Source organism: Ctenocephalides felis, unplaced genomic scaffold (genome assembly GCF_003426905.1).
Source record: "Ctenocephalides felis isolate EL2017-DRISC unplaced genomic scaffold, ASM342690v1 CF-g0.4_SCAFFOLD_00845, whole genome shotgun sequence".
Lineage (NCBI taxonomy): Eukaryota > Metazoa > Arthropoda > Insecta > Siphonaptera > Pulicidae > Ctenocephalides > Ctenocephalides felis.
The window spans coordinates 3,197,666-3,211,960 of NW_020536999.1; the positions used below are offsets into that span (position 1 = coordinate 3,197,666).

Below are 14,295 nucleotides of genomic sequence, written 5' to 3' on the forward strand. Positions count from 1 at the left end.
GTAAATTTATAAGTGCTTTTTGAATTGGTCAATGAGCGTATTACACAAACAACTTATGTGTACGTTTCAGTTTCAGACGTTTCTGAACATTTTGGCATACCTTAGAAAAAAATGGATGTGCGAATACAACATTTTCTCGACAATTTTGAGAGCACGGATCAACCGATTTGAATGATTCAAACGATATTTTGTTTTTGACAAAGTAAAAAATTTATTACATTTTTGCAAAGGCAGTTCCAGCAGTTTTCTAGAGTGGTCATTTCTATTTATTGTCATCTGTATCAGTTTGCTCGTCAGTAGAGTCCCTTTTTTATTTACTTTTTTGTAATTTGAGTTTGCTCGTCAGTAGAATTCCTTTTCCTATTTACTGTCTTTTATTTAAGTTTTTGAATAATTTCAAATAGATTGTTTATTATAAATTCTTTTCAAATTGGGCGTCGAGCGTATTTTATAAACAACTTATGTGTAAGTTTACAAGAGTCCATTTTTTTTAAATTAGATTTTTTTGATAATTTTTTTTTCTTACCTTTTAAGTCTTATAATACAAAACTGCTTGCTTAGGTAATAAAAATAACAATTAAATAAAGTAAATAATATAAATAATAAGTAATAAAAATTAAGAAACTAAAGGAAAATTATACTAGTGGTGTATGGTATCGTGCCTTAAGTCAAATTGCTGGAACTTCCCGTACCGTAATGAAATATTCGAGAAATTTTAAACGTTTCCAAATATATTATTACCATTATTTTCGCTATCTCGTTATATCGGTTGATCCGTGCGCCGAAAAACATGGACGAAAAATTGTATCCACACATACACACATCCAAAAGTATGCCAAAACGCTCAGAAACCTTTGAAACGTGAAGATATGCAAAAAAATTTATTTTTGGGAAGTTAACAAGCTAAAAACTTTCACTTTTCAGTTATTTACAAAGAAACGGCTTGGCCGATCGTCGCACTAAATTGATAAACGCTAGTCCTCATCGAGATACATCGAATGGCTTTTAAATTTTTGAAATCGATCCTGCCGTTTTTGAGAAAACGTTGATTTACGGCAAAAAATCTGTTCACACACACACACACACATACTTTTTCAAAATTTGGTCTCATTCGATTCAGAATGGCTTGAAACGTCGAGAAAACATAAAATTAGCGAATCGGATTTTTTAATGAAAACATAAACTTCTTCGGGAAATTAAAAAAAGTTTTTACTTACTTTTACAAGTTCATACCGGTTCGTCCAGTTTGATATCAAGCAGTAGTGATGTGAGTTTTCACTTGAAATTATAAGACTTCTATGACTTCATTAATTGTTTTTATTTGCAGGTCTTTGTACAGGGTTTGTTGGTAATCCACAATTCTCCTCCAGGTACATCCACAAGACATCCTAACATTTTATTGAAAAAATTCTATTATTATATTATATTATTTATATTTATATTTATATTTATATTCATATTCATATTTATATTTATTATTATATATTATTATCATTATATTTATTTATCATATACTTAATATTATATATTATTATTATATTTATATTATTATTATAAGTATTTGCAAAATAACTTGTTAAGCAAGTTTAAAATTTAAAAACCGCGCGCTTGTGTATGAAGAGTGCAACAAGCGTGAAGTTCCTGCAGAACTGTCAAAACTGTCAAGTTCAACTGTCAATTGAAGGTATGTGTCCGAAATAGATAAAAAGACAAATTTATCATAAATTATACAACTTTTAGACACCTCGCACGTGTAATATCATTAACCGGGTATACAATTTAATTATATATTTTATTTCTAGTTTAAAGTGCCTTACACACGTTGTTATTTCTAGTTTAAAGTGCCTTACACAACGTTGTTAACTTACCATTCCAAACCATGGGTGAATGCACAGGTTTAACAAATAAAGAGGCTAATGACTTATGCTCTAAGCCGGATTCCTCAACATCAGTAAGTATTTATCAAATATCAACTACTTAATAAAACTAGTGCTAATAATTTACATAACCTTTGTCCAGGACTTCATATTCCAACAGACGATGTACAGGATAAAAGACCCTAGGAAGTCTTTACCCTTTTACACTGGTGTACTTGGAATGACTCTCTTACAGAAGTTAGACTTTCTCCTGAAATGAATTCTCGCTGTACTTTATGGGGTATGAGATAATGTATTAGATTTTATATTGAATATGTTTTAATGTTTAAATTGTTTTTTTTACAGATTTGAAAAGGCTTCGGATGTACCTCAAGACAACAAAGAGCGTACAGCATGGGCTATGAGTAGAAAAGCTACGTTAGAACTAACACAGTAAGTAATATATTATATATATATATATATATAGATATAATATATTTTAATTACAATATTTATTACAACTGTTAATTTGTTAACATCTTGCAATATTGATAAATAATAACATAAATTTAAATAAATAAGAGTGCAAAGAATAGAATTTACATGAAAATAATATCCCTAGTATGATGATTTAATATAAAATAAAAGCAAATAATAAAAATAAAATTTCTGAATAAAATAAACAAAATATCTGAATAATAAAATAATACTAGAAAAACCAAATAATAAAAATGTTATGAAATCAGATATCAATAAATATTTTCTATCATCTTTTAGCAATTGGGGCTCCGAACTAGATCCCGACTGCACCTACCACACTGGAAACAGTGACCCCAGAGGTTTCGGACATATCGGTTTAATGGTGCCTGATGTGGAAGCTGCTTGTGAGCGGTTTGAAAAGCTCGGTGTGAAATTTATTAAGAAGCCACAAGATGGTAAAATGAAGGGACTTGCTTTTATTTGCGATCCGGATGGTTATTGGATAGAGATTTTTAATGCAAAACATGTAGCAACTAATTGTACTGCTTAAAGGAATTTAAATGCTATATTTGTTGAAATGAAATTTATTGTTCATGCATTTTTATAGAGCTTTATGAATTTAATATAAGTAATATGCTTAAAATGTTATATATGTACACAAAGTTATGTTTTTTATATTGTCAAGTTTCTTTAAAATGAAATAATAAATATCTATATTAATAATAATGATTAAATATTTACCTGTGTTGTTTTGTCTTCCCTTAGGGCAAGTTATAGTAATCGCAAAAAAAACAATAATGAAAATTTTTGCATTTCTCGACGTTTTGAAGGTTTCTAAACATTTTGGAATACCTCAGAAAAAATGAATGTGTGTGTGTATGCATGTATGGATACAATTTTCCAGTCACGTTTTCGGGCGTACGGATCAACCGATTTGAATGGTTCAAAAAACATTCGATTCCTATTGACAGGGAGATGTGCTGGTTAGTTTTTGGCAAAGGCAGGTCCAACAGTTACGGAGATAAAGAGCAAAGAGTGCAGAAAATAGAGATCGAATTTTTTAGAGAACGGAGCATCTGATTTGAATGATCTAAAAAAAACATTCAATTAGTAATGATTGGGAGAAGTGTTTATTAGTTTTTGGCAAAGGCAGGCCCAGCTATTTCGAAGATACGGGGCTAAATGTGCAAAAAATGGCAGTTTTTGAGAGAACTAAGCGTCCGATTTGAATGATTCAAAGAGCTTTCTGCTTGTTTTAACAAAATAATTGCTTTTCCTATATTATATAATTATAATTATTTATTATATATTTATTATATATATATATATATATATATATATATTGTTTATTTCGACTTTGAAACATATTGTGATAAGATTTTTCAGCCACAAGTCGAAAAAAATTGATAAAAATAAAAATTTAGATTTAATCCGCAAAATTCTTGTAGACAACTCATATCCGTTAAAATTAGTTAATAATATTATAAAAAACCGTATGCAATATTTAATAATAAAATTAACATTAATAATAATAACCTTTCGTTACTTGTTGATACTAGTTTAATAAATTCTTCATCTTTTCTAAAAAAATATATAAAAGTATTATTTCTTTACCATTTTCAGGCAGTTTTGCTTATTTTTTAAAAAAGATATTTTCGGAAGAAGGTTTTCTTTTAGTTTCCAAATTTGAAAATACTTTAAATTCTTCGTATACTTCTTTAAAATCAAAAACACCACATAATAGAATCGTTGACTCCGTTTACAAGGTGAATTGTAATGATTGTGAAAAATTCTATATTGGGTAGAGTTCATAATATATATCTAAGAGAATGCTTCAACATAATTATAATTCAAAAAATAAAAATCAATACAAAACAATGTTATCTGACCATATGCAAAATTTTAAACACACTTTTGTTTTAGACAGTCCTATTATTTTATATATTGAACAAAATGTTGACATAAGAAAAGGTTTGCTGAATCTGTTTTCATTTTTTTAAATTCACAATGTGTAAATAAGAGAAGTTCTTGTTTGCTTTTCGAAAGCTATCAAAATTTAATAAATGTATGTAAGTCTGATTTTTTTAATATTTGAACATTTTTTTACCACTTGATAATTTCTTTTTCTTTATCAGAATTCGAAATATTTTGATTACTCGATTTTATTTTTCAAAATTCTATATATATACCAATTTTCAAATAGATTATTATTAATATTGTAACATTGTCTAATATTTATAAGAATTATATAAACTGAATTTCAAAGTTGAAATTGTTTGTTTAAAGTATATTAAAAGTATAGTCAGAATTAAAAATAAAATCTGAATTATTTTCGATATACAAAAAATTTGAAAATAAAGTTGAAACAAAAACTTTTTTTTCCAAAATCAATTAATTTGTTAAGACAAGCAGAAAGTTCTTTGAATCATTTAAATCGGACACTTAATTCTCTTAAAAACTGCCATTTTTTGCACATTTAGCTCTGTATCTTCAAAATGGCTGGGCATGCCTTTGCCAAAAACTAATCACCTCTTGTCCCAATCATTACAAAATGAATGTTTTTAGATCATTCAAATCGGATGCTCCGTTCTCTCAAAAACTAGATTTCTATTTTCTGCACTCTTTGCTCTTTATCTCCGTAACTGCTAGACCTGTCTTTGCCAAAAACTAATCAGCACATCTCCCTATCGAAAGAAATCGAATGTTTTTTGAACCATTCAAATCGGTTGATCCGTGTGACTGAAAACGTGAACGAAAAATTGTATCCATACATACACACACACATCCATTTTTTGTGAGGTATGCCAAAATGTTCAGAAATCTTCAAAACGTAGAGAAATGTAAAAATTTTTAATTTCGATTTTCGGCCCATTACAATAATTTACCCTACGGGAAGTTAATAATTTTAAACTGGCTTGGTACGTATAATTTTAATTCTGTTTTATTTTATTTTGTTACTTTATTTTATTTTGTTACTTTATTTTATTATTCTTTTTGTATTTTAGCTGAATGATGAGCTAGCATAATAGCTCGAAACGTCTTAAAGAAGATTTTATATTTACGTTGTTTTTATTTTTTCGGCTTGTGGCTGAAAAACCTTATCACAATATAAATATATATATATATATATATATATATATATAATATCGCGTAAAAAACATATTCTACCTAAATTATCGACCCCGGACCTCCGATTCGCCTCCAATGCTCCACCTGTCAAGTGACCTTTGATTGTTTGAAGGTCGACAGTTTTGAGTTTCAAATGTCAACGTAGATAAAAATTAATTCTTTTCACATTTTTTGTTCTGCAGTCGACTCGTCTAGAAGATCATCATTCTGTGTAAGTAGAAATAGTTATTTAATTCAATATTTAATATTATTTTATGTGCTTCTGTTTAAAGAAGTGATCGAGAGACACGTTTAGTTTTGAGGTTATGTAAGTGTAATAGTACTAACTATAGTAATGATACAAATATAAGATCAATATCGTTGGTTCTATTATTGTAAAAACAACGTTTATTGCCGTAGTTTCGTTTTAAATCCAAATCGTAATACAAAAAGAACAAAGTTACTAGTTATGATCACTTACAAATGTGCACTCATGTTTCTCGTTTATCAATAGTAAAATCTAATTGAATCAAATAAGAATGTATACAGTTTTAACAATGCCTAGGCTAAATTCTAAAAGTATTAAATATCGATCTCTCCATTACCATTATTGATATTTTATATTAGTAATTCATTTTATTACAATGATCTCGTAGATTTTCCACCATGACTGAAAGCGGTCCAGCCTTCGACACCAACTGCATGACGCTGACGCGTTTTCTGTTGGCCGAACAGAGGCACTTTCCATCTGCTACGGGGGACCTCACCCAATTGCTGAACTCCATACAGACGGCTGTGAAGGCTGTCAGTTCAGCCGTGAGGAAAGCCGGAATCGCCAGACTGTAAGTAGATAATAGATAATTTATTAAATTTGATTTTATAACATGACGTGAATGGTTTTACAGTCATGGTATATCTGGAGACACCAACGTGCAAGGCGAAGAAGTAAAGAAGCTAGACGTTCTTGCAAACGAGCTGTTTATTAATATGCTCAAGTCTTCGTTCACCACGTGCATGTTGGTCTCAGAGGAAAATGATAATGTTATAGAGGTACCAGTTGTTGAATTAATGATAACTAGTGGTGTATTGCATCGTGCCTTAAGGCAAATTGCTGGAACTTCCCGTACCGTTATGAAATATTCGAGAAATTTTAAACGTTTTCAAATATATCATTACAAATACTGTAACTTTCGTTATTTCTGCTATCTTGTTTGTTATACCTATGAGCAAATCAAATGTAAATCATAAATCAATTATTACATTAACAATCGTCATTTCATTTCAAATTCAATTTAAAAAAAAAAATAGTTTACACAAAATTGAAAAAGTGCTCCCGTATAGTCACAGTCTAAACGCATTTTCAAATAATTCCGTGCGACATTTTCACTTATATTGTGCTCAGCTTGGCGGCATTTTCACATTTTTCAATAGTTTTCACAAAATTGGAAAGGTGCTCCCGTATAGTCACAGTCTAAACGCATTTTCAAATAATTCCGTGCGACATTTTCACTTATATTGTGCTCAGCTTGGCGGCATTTTCACATTTTTCAATAGTTTTCACAAAAATTGAAAAAGTGCTCCCGTATAGTCACAGTCTAAACGCATTTTCAAATAATTCCGTACCACATTTTCACTTATACTGTGCTCAGCTTGGCGGCATTTTCACATTTTTCAATAGTTTTCACAAAATTGGAAAGGTGCTCCCGTATGGTCACAGTCTAAACGCACTTGAGTAAACATTTGTACCAGAGTGGCGCTTAGACTGTGCTTAGCCTGGGTAATTTTTTGAATTTTCAATCCAAAATTACAAAAATATTTTTTGCAAAAAAAAAAACAGAAACAAAAATTTTTTTACCGAAAGCAATTATTTTGTTGAAACAAGCAGAAAGTTTTTTAGATCATTCAAATCGGACGCTTAGTTCACTCAAAAACTACCATTATTGGCACATTTAGCTCTGTATCTCCGAAACCGCTGGGCCTACCTTTGCAAAAAACTAATAACCACTTTTCCCCGTCAATACGAACTGAATGTTTATTAGATCATTCAAATCCGATACTACGTTCTCTCAAAAACTCGATTTGTATTTTCTGCACTCTTTGCTCCACATCTCCGTAACGGCTGGACTTGCCTTTGCCAAAAACTAATCAGCACATCTTCCTATTAATAGGAATCGAATGGTAAATGAATCATTTAAATCGTTTGATCCGTGCGCTCGAAAACGTGAACAAAAAATTATATCCATACAGACACACACACGTCCATTTAGTTTCTGAGGTATGCCCTTTAAAAATGTTCAGAAGCCTTCAAAACGACGAGAGATGCAAAAATTTTCATTTTCGATTTTTGGACGATTACAATAACTTACCCTACGAAAAGTTAATTAAGCAATAATTGAAAAGTATAATTTCAGAGCAAAAATTATAGCATTCTAGATCCTCCCCCCTTGAAGTAATGCGTAACGGTTTGCGTGGGGACTTAAGACAAAATAAGCGGATATTTTAGTCGTTATTATATCCGGGCAGTATTGAGTTCGCCATACCCAGACAAAAGACCTAGCCTGGGATAAATAAACGCATTTCCTTAGCTATATAAAAAAACACACACACACATCCATTTTTTCTGAGGTATGCCAGTAAAATGTTCAGAAACCTTCAAAACGTGGAGAAATACAAAAATTTTCATTTTCGATTTTCGGCCCATTACTATAACTACCCTACGGGAAGTTAAAAATAAAAATACAGTTAAATTGAACTGGTTTTCTTCTCAGGTTGAAACCGACAAACAGGGCAAATACATTGTATGCTTCGATCCCCTCGACGGATCATCCAACATCGATTGCCTGGTATCAATTGGATCAATCTTTGGAATATACAAGTAACATCAAATATTATACAATCATAAAGTACAAATACACAAACTATATACACCTAAGTCTGTTTTTATACGGTAGATTGGTTCCAGAAGAAGCTGTGTAAAAAAAGACATTGATCGTATACAAAAATGGGTGATTTGTTCCTAATCTATCTCTAAAACCTATAAATTAGTGAAAAACAAGAATTTTCAAGAACAAGAATTCATGTTTACTTTAATAATAATTCCCCTAAATTAGTGCTATTCACATTTGCTTTGAGCAGTAAAAATTGTTTGTACGCGCAAAAGGGGAATTCACTGAAATCTTTAAGCTAGTGTTCGCAAACTATCGACACTATCGATGGTTCAGACTTTTTTCTTTCATAAGTACTTTTTTGTGATATGAACATACTTCGCAAAAATTAAATTTGACAAAAAAAATTTAAGTACATAAATTTCAAATCGTGCTAAATGGAATAAATCGTGTAAAAAAATTAAAAATATTCAATTTTCAAACCGTGTTATATCAAAACCGTGTACAAAAAGAAGGTGTAAAACAGACTTAGGTGTACTAACCTATCTATTCTACAGAAAAGTATCAACCGGTGCTCCACAATTATCCGATGCCTTGCAACCCGGTCGCAATCTGGTGGCAGCCGGCTACGCCTTGTACGGTTCTGCAACCATGATGGTGCTGTCCATTGGAAATGGTGTCAACGGATTCATGTATGATCCTGCTATTGGTGAATTTGTTCTGACGGAGCCCAATATGCGTGTACCTGATAAGGGAAAGATTTACTCGATCAATGAAGGTAGATTAAAACAATCTCACGAGTGTTAAATATTTGGCTAATGATAATTGTGTCGTAGGTTACTCGTACCTGTGGGATGCTGCTGTTTCTGAATACGTATCGGCAAAAAAAGATCCTGCAAAGGGTAAACCTTATGGTGCCCGATATGTTGGATCCATGGTTGCTGATGTTCACAGGACCATAAAGTACGGAGGTATATTTATATATCCTGCAACATCTGCATCACCTAAGGGAAAGGTAATTTCAAATAAATAACATCCAACAATTATTCAATCAATACTTTATATATATATACAGGGCCGGTCCTGGGGTCCTTAGCGCCCGCATGCAACTTTTTTTCTAGCGCCCCGCCCCCCTATTAATTTTCACCGTTTAAACAGTTTATCATTAAAATTATATTAGGTTGTCAAATATCCCCTTCCGCCTTTTTGTATATAAACCAATAGCAAAAAAGCGGAAGGGAGATATTTGACAACCTATTATAAATATTTTTTTCTTTCATAAGTACTTTTTTGTGATATGAACATACTTCGCAAAAATTAAATTTGACAAAAAAAATTTAAGTACATAAAATTTCAAATCGTGCTAAATGGAATAAAATCGTGTAAAAAAATTAAAATATTCAATTTTCAAACCGTGTTATATCAAAACCGTGTACAAAAAGAAGGTGTAAAAACAGACTTAGGTGTACTAACCTATCTATTCTACAGAAAAGTATCACCGGTGCTCCACAATTATCCGATGCCTTGCAACCCGGTCGCAATCTGGTGGCAGCCGGCTACGCCTTGTACGGTTCTGCAACCATGATGGTGCTGTCCATTGGAAATGGTGTCAACGGATTCATGTATGATCCTGCTATTGGTGAATTTGTTCTGACGGAGCCCAATATGCGTGTACCTGATAAGGGAAAGATTTACTCGATCAATGAAGGTAGATTAAAACAATCTCACGAGTGTTAAATATTTGGCTAATGATAATTGTGTCGTAGGTTACTCGTACCTGTGGGATGCTGCTGTTTCTGAATACGTATCGGCAAAAAAAGATCCTGCAAAGGGTAAACCTTATGGTGCCCGATATGTTGGATCCATGGTTGCTGATGTTCACAGGACCATAAAGTACGGAGGTATATTTATATATCCTGCAACATCTGCATCACCTAAGGGAAGGTAATTTCAAATAAATAACATACAATTATTCAATCAATACTTTATATATATATACAGGGCCGGTCCTGGGGTCCTTAGCGCCCGCATGCAACTTTTTTCTAGCGCCCCGCCCCCCTATTAATTTTCATTTTCACCGTTTAAACAGTTTATCATTAAAATTATATTAGGTTGTCAAATATCCCCTTCCGCCTTTTTGTATTATAAACCAATAGCAAAAAAGCGGAAGGGAGATATTTGACAACCTATTATAAATATTTACATATTTTTTAAAAATTAATTTTTAATTATTCTGGATTTAGTACACAAAAAATAGATATAAATTAGAAGGGTATAAAATATATTGATTTTAAATTTATTTAGAAAATCGAGGCGATTCGCGGATTGATTATAATCAAATATTTTTAAAATTTCAATTATTTTTAGCAATATTAATATTTGGGTTTTAAAACATTCTACTTATTTATTATACGATTTATTCTATTGAGCAAATTATGCCATGTTGGTTTTTGGAAATTTTAATTTAATATAATTTTTCATCATTTTATCTCCTAATTGATATCGTAAGAGCCGAATTGTATTTATCCTTGCGTCATATTCAGAGTATCATTTGTTGTTTTAAAGTTAAATTTTTAACGTATTTTAAAACATTTTTTGCATGCATCGCAAGGCAGGATATATATATACATATATATATATATATATATTATATATATATATTTATATTCTAGTTACGTCTGTTGTACGAGTGCATACCCATGGCGTTCATCCTGACCCAAGCCGGAGGTCTCGCAAGTTCTGGCAAACAGCCGATTCTTGATGTACAACCCGAGTCGATTCACCAGAGATGTCCTATCTTCCTTGGTTCCAAAAATGATGTCGAAGAAGCTTTAAGCTATGTCAAAAAACATTCATCTTAAACAATAATCAAAAAAGATATGCATTCCATACAATGGAAGTATTGTGCTTCTGAGAAGACTGGATATATTTTTATATGATGAAATGTTTTATATGAATCTCGTTGTGTAAAACTGTTTTTAATAAATACATGAAATGTGTTTTGTTTTTTAGTTGAGGGAAGGGATGGTTAATTAAATATATATATATATATATATATATAAATAAATATTGTAAGAAATAGGTTCCTCTAAGGTTACTTTGACTGTATGATGGAATTGATAGTTAAAAATAAAACCTTGAACTAGTGGTGTGTATGGCATTGTGTCTTAAGGCAAATTGATGAAACTTCTCGTACCATTAATATTATGTTTTTAAATAGATTATTAAATTTAATTGTAACTTTAATTATCCATATTTTATAAACAAAATATAAAAGCTTATAAATAGGACGACGACGTTTATATACGAGGTCTGTTCAAAAAGTACCCGGAATTTTCGTTTTTTCAAAAAAAATATTTATTTATTCGTCTTCATTAATGTGGTCCCCTTCAAAGTAGTCCCCCCCAGATATAATACACTTATGCCAGCGTTTTTTCCAATTTTCGAAGCACCCTTGATATTCACTTTTTGATATGTCCTTGAGCACTCTCGGCGATTCGGCCTTTATTTCTTCAATCGAGGAAAACCGCCGTCCTTTCATGGGTCTCTTCAACTTTGGGAATAGGAAAAAGTCACACGGAGCCATATCTGGTGAATTTTTGCACTTTGCAACACTTTATTTCATTTTTTACGCAAAATTTAATACAAATTCTTTGACTTTTTCAATTCTTCCATTGTAAAAATCGCCGAGCTCAGAAAAACACGTCGAACCTTAGCGACTACCACAGACAAAGTAAACAGTGAATATAGCTGAAAATTTCATCATACTTTAGGGGCATGTATACCAACACAATAAAAAAAAAATTTTGACAATCAGACACTCCAGACCCGCGAAATTTAATTATTAGTAATTCCGGGTACTTTTTGAACACACCTCGTATGTTTACATGAAAAGTGAATAAACAAAGCTTGATCAATTAGATTTAATATGAAGAACATTCTTTAATATTTATAAAAACTATATAAACTGAAATGCAAAATTAAAATTATTTAATGAAAAAGGAGCTCTACTAACGCCTAATATATAAAATGAAAAAGAGGAGTGGAATTCTGTCTTAAGGCAATTAAGGCATCGTGCCTTAAGGCAAATTGCTGGAACTTCCCGTACCAAAAATTACTATTTTTTAAAAACGATTAACATTTTTGAAAAAAAAATTACTTTGAAAAAATAAGATTTTTGAGAAACTATAAATTGGACAAAAAATTACTTTTTTTTGAAAAAACAATTTAATTTTTTTTTTTAATTTTTTTTTTTTGAAAAAATTTTTTTTTTCTTTATTTTGACATATTGTGGAAGATCTGAACTTTTTTTCAAAGCAATCGTACTGCTTTAACTGCATAGGGACAAAATATAAAGCGCGTAAGCGCCGCGTCGCTGTCTAACGCATAAGCATTGGTACGGAACCCATAGAAATGTTAACAAAATGTTACTTATTGTTAAAATCTCTATAAAATATCTGATAATTTGATGTGCATATGTCTAATGATCATTTTTGACCGCCAAATGGCTCATTTTTTTACTTTTTCCTCCATATCTCCGAAACCGCTAGACCTACCTTCATGAAAATTTCATCGATTCTTCATCTTATCAATACAAGTGAAATGTTTTTTAAATTATTCAAATCGGACGCTCCGTTCTCTTAAAAACTGAGTTACCGTTTTCGGCACTTTTTGCCCCGTATCTTCGGAACGGCTAGACCTGCCTTCGCCAAAAACTAATCAGCACGTCTCCTTATCAATACGAATCAAATGTTTTTTGAATTATTTAAATCGGTTGATCCGTGTTCCCGAAATCGTCGACGAAAATTTGTATCCGCACATACATACACACACGTACATACATACATACATACATACATACACACACACACACACATACATCCATTTTTTCTAAGGTATGCCAAAATGTTCAGAAATCTCTGAAACGTAAAGATATATAAAAATTTTCATTTTTGTTTTTTTTGCGATTATTATAACTTGCCCTACGGGAAGTTAAAAAAATCTACTGACGAGCAAATTGATGATTACAATAAAAAGGGACTGTACTGACAAGTAAACTTATAAAAAATTTAAAATACTACTTACTGATGAACACAAAATACAAAGAAATTAAGCAAACTAGACAAAAGAGTAAAAAAAGGACTCTACTGACGAGCAAATTAATATAATAATTAATAAAGACTCTAGTGATGAGCAAATTAATGAAAAAATTACATAAGGGAATCTACTAACAAGCAAACGAAAAATTAAAATAAAAAAGAAGCTCTACTAAAGCCTAAGATACAAAATGAAAAAAAAACTCTATTGATGATACAACTATGAAAAAAATAAAAAAAGTCTACTGACGAGCAAATTGATAATTAAAATAAAAAAGGGACTCTACTGACAAGTGAACTTATAAAAAAAAATTAAGATACTTCTTACTGATGAACATAAAATACAAAGAAATTAAGCAAACTAGACAAAAGAGTAAAAAAGGACTCTACTGATGAGCAAATTAATAATAAAAATAAGAGACTCTACTGACGAGCAAACTTATAATAAAAAAGGGACTCTACTGACGAGCAAACTAATAATAAAAATAAGAAACTCTACTGACGAGCAAATTAAAGAAAAAATTAAAAAACGATAATCAAACTAATGAAAAAATATTGAAAAGGGACTCTACTGACGAGCAACCTAATAAAAAAATAATGAAAAGGGACTCTACTGACGAGCAAATTTATAGTAAACATAAGAGACCCTACTGACGAGCAAATTAAAGAAAAAATTACAAAAGAGACTCTACCGACGAGCAAACTAATAGTAAAAATGAAAAGGGACTCTTTTGATGAGCAAATTATTGAAAAAATAAAGAGACTACTGACGAGCAAACTAATGAAAGAAATTAAAAAGAGACTCTACTGACAAGCAAACTAATGAAAAAATAATGAAAAGGGACTCTACTGACGAGCAAATTAAAGAAA

At 31.0% G+C, this 14,295-nt stretch overlaps 2 protein-coding genes across 2 annotated transcripts; both read left to right on the forward strand.

Moving 5' to 3' along the window:
• The first annotated feature begins 1,825 nt into the window (after positions 1 to 1,825).
• LOC113363477 (lactoylglutathione lyase-like) lies at positions 1,826 to 2,989 on the forward strand. The gene is given in 5 exon segments (XM_026605979.1): positions 1,826 to 1,951; positions 2,020 to 2,121; positions 2,123 to 2,157; positions 2,223 to 2,309; positions 2,634 to 2,989. Coding segments are annotated over 5 exon segments (549 nt in total). The 5' UTR covers positions 1,826 to 1,879; the 3' UTR covers positions 2,887 to 2,989.
• Positions 2,990 to 5,577: 2,588 nt separating this feature from the next.
• On the forward strand, positions 5,578 to 11,246 carry LOC113373995 (fructose-1,6-bisphosphatase 1-like). Its single transcript, XM_026614254.1, has 7 exons — positions 5,578 to 5,676; positions 6,101 to 6,286; positions 6,350 to 6,494; positions 8,213 to 8,319; positions 8,887 to 9,107; positions 9,166 to 9,344; positions 11,002 to 11,246. The coding sequence occupies exons 2-7, from the start codon at positions 6,111 to 6,113 to the stop codon at positions 11,188 to 11,190; spliced, it is 1,017 nt and encodes a 338-aa protein (XP_026470039.1). The 5' UTR covers positions 5,578 to 5,676; positions 6,101 to 6,110; the 3' UTR covers positions 11,191 to 11,246.
• The last annotated feature ends 3,049 nt before the right edge of the window (positions 11,247 to 14,295 follow it).

Bases quoted from the DNA above. Each gene is read 5' to 3' on its own strand.
- LOC113373995 (XM_026614254.1), top strand. From the start codon at position 6,111: ATGACTGAAAGCGGTCCAGCCTTCGACACCAACTGCATGACGCTGACG. The intron at 6,287-6,349 runs GTAAGTAGATAA...ATGGTTTTACAG, and splicing joins AAAGCCGGAATCGCCAGACT to TCATGGTATATCTGGAGACA. The intron at 8,320-8,886 runs GTAACATCAAAT...TCTATTCTACAG, and splicing joins TCAATCTTTGGAATATACAA to AAAAGTATCAACCGGTGCTC.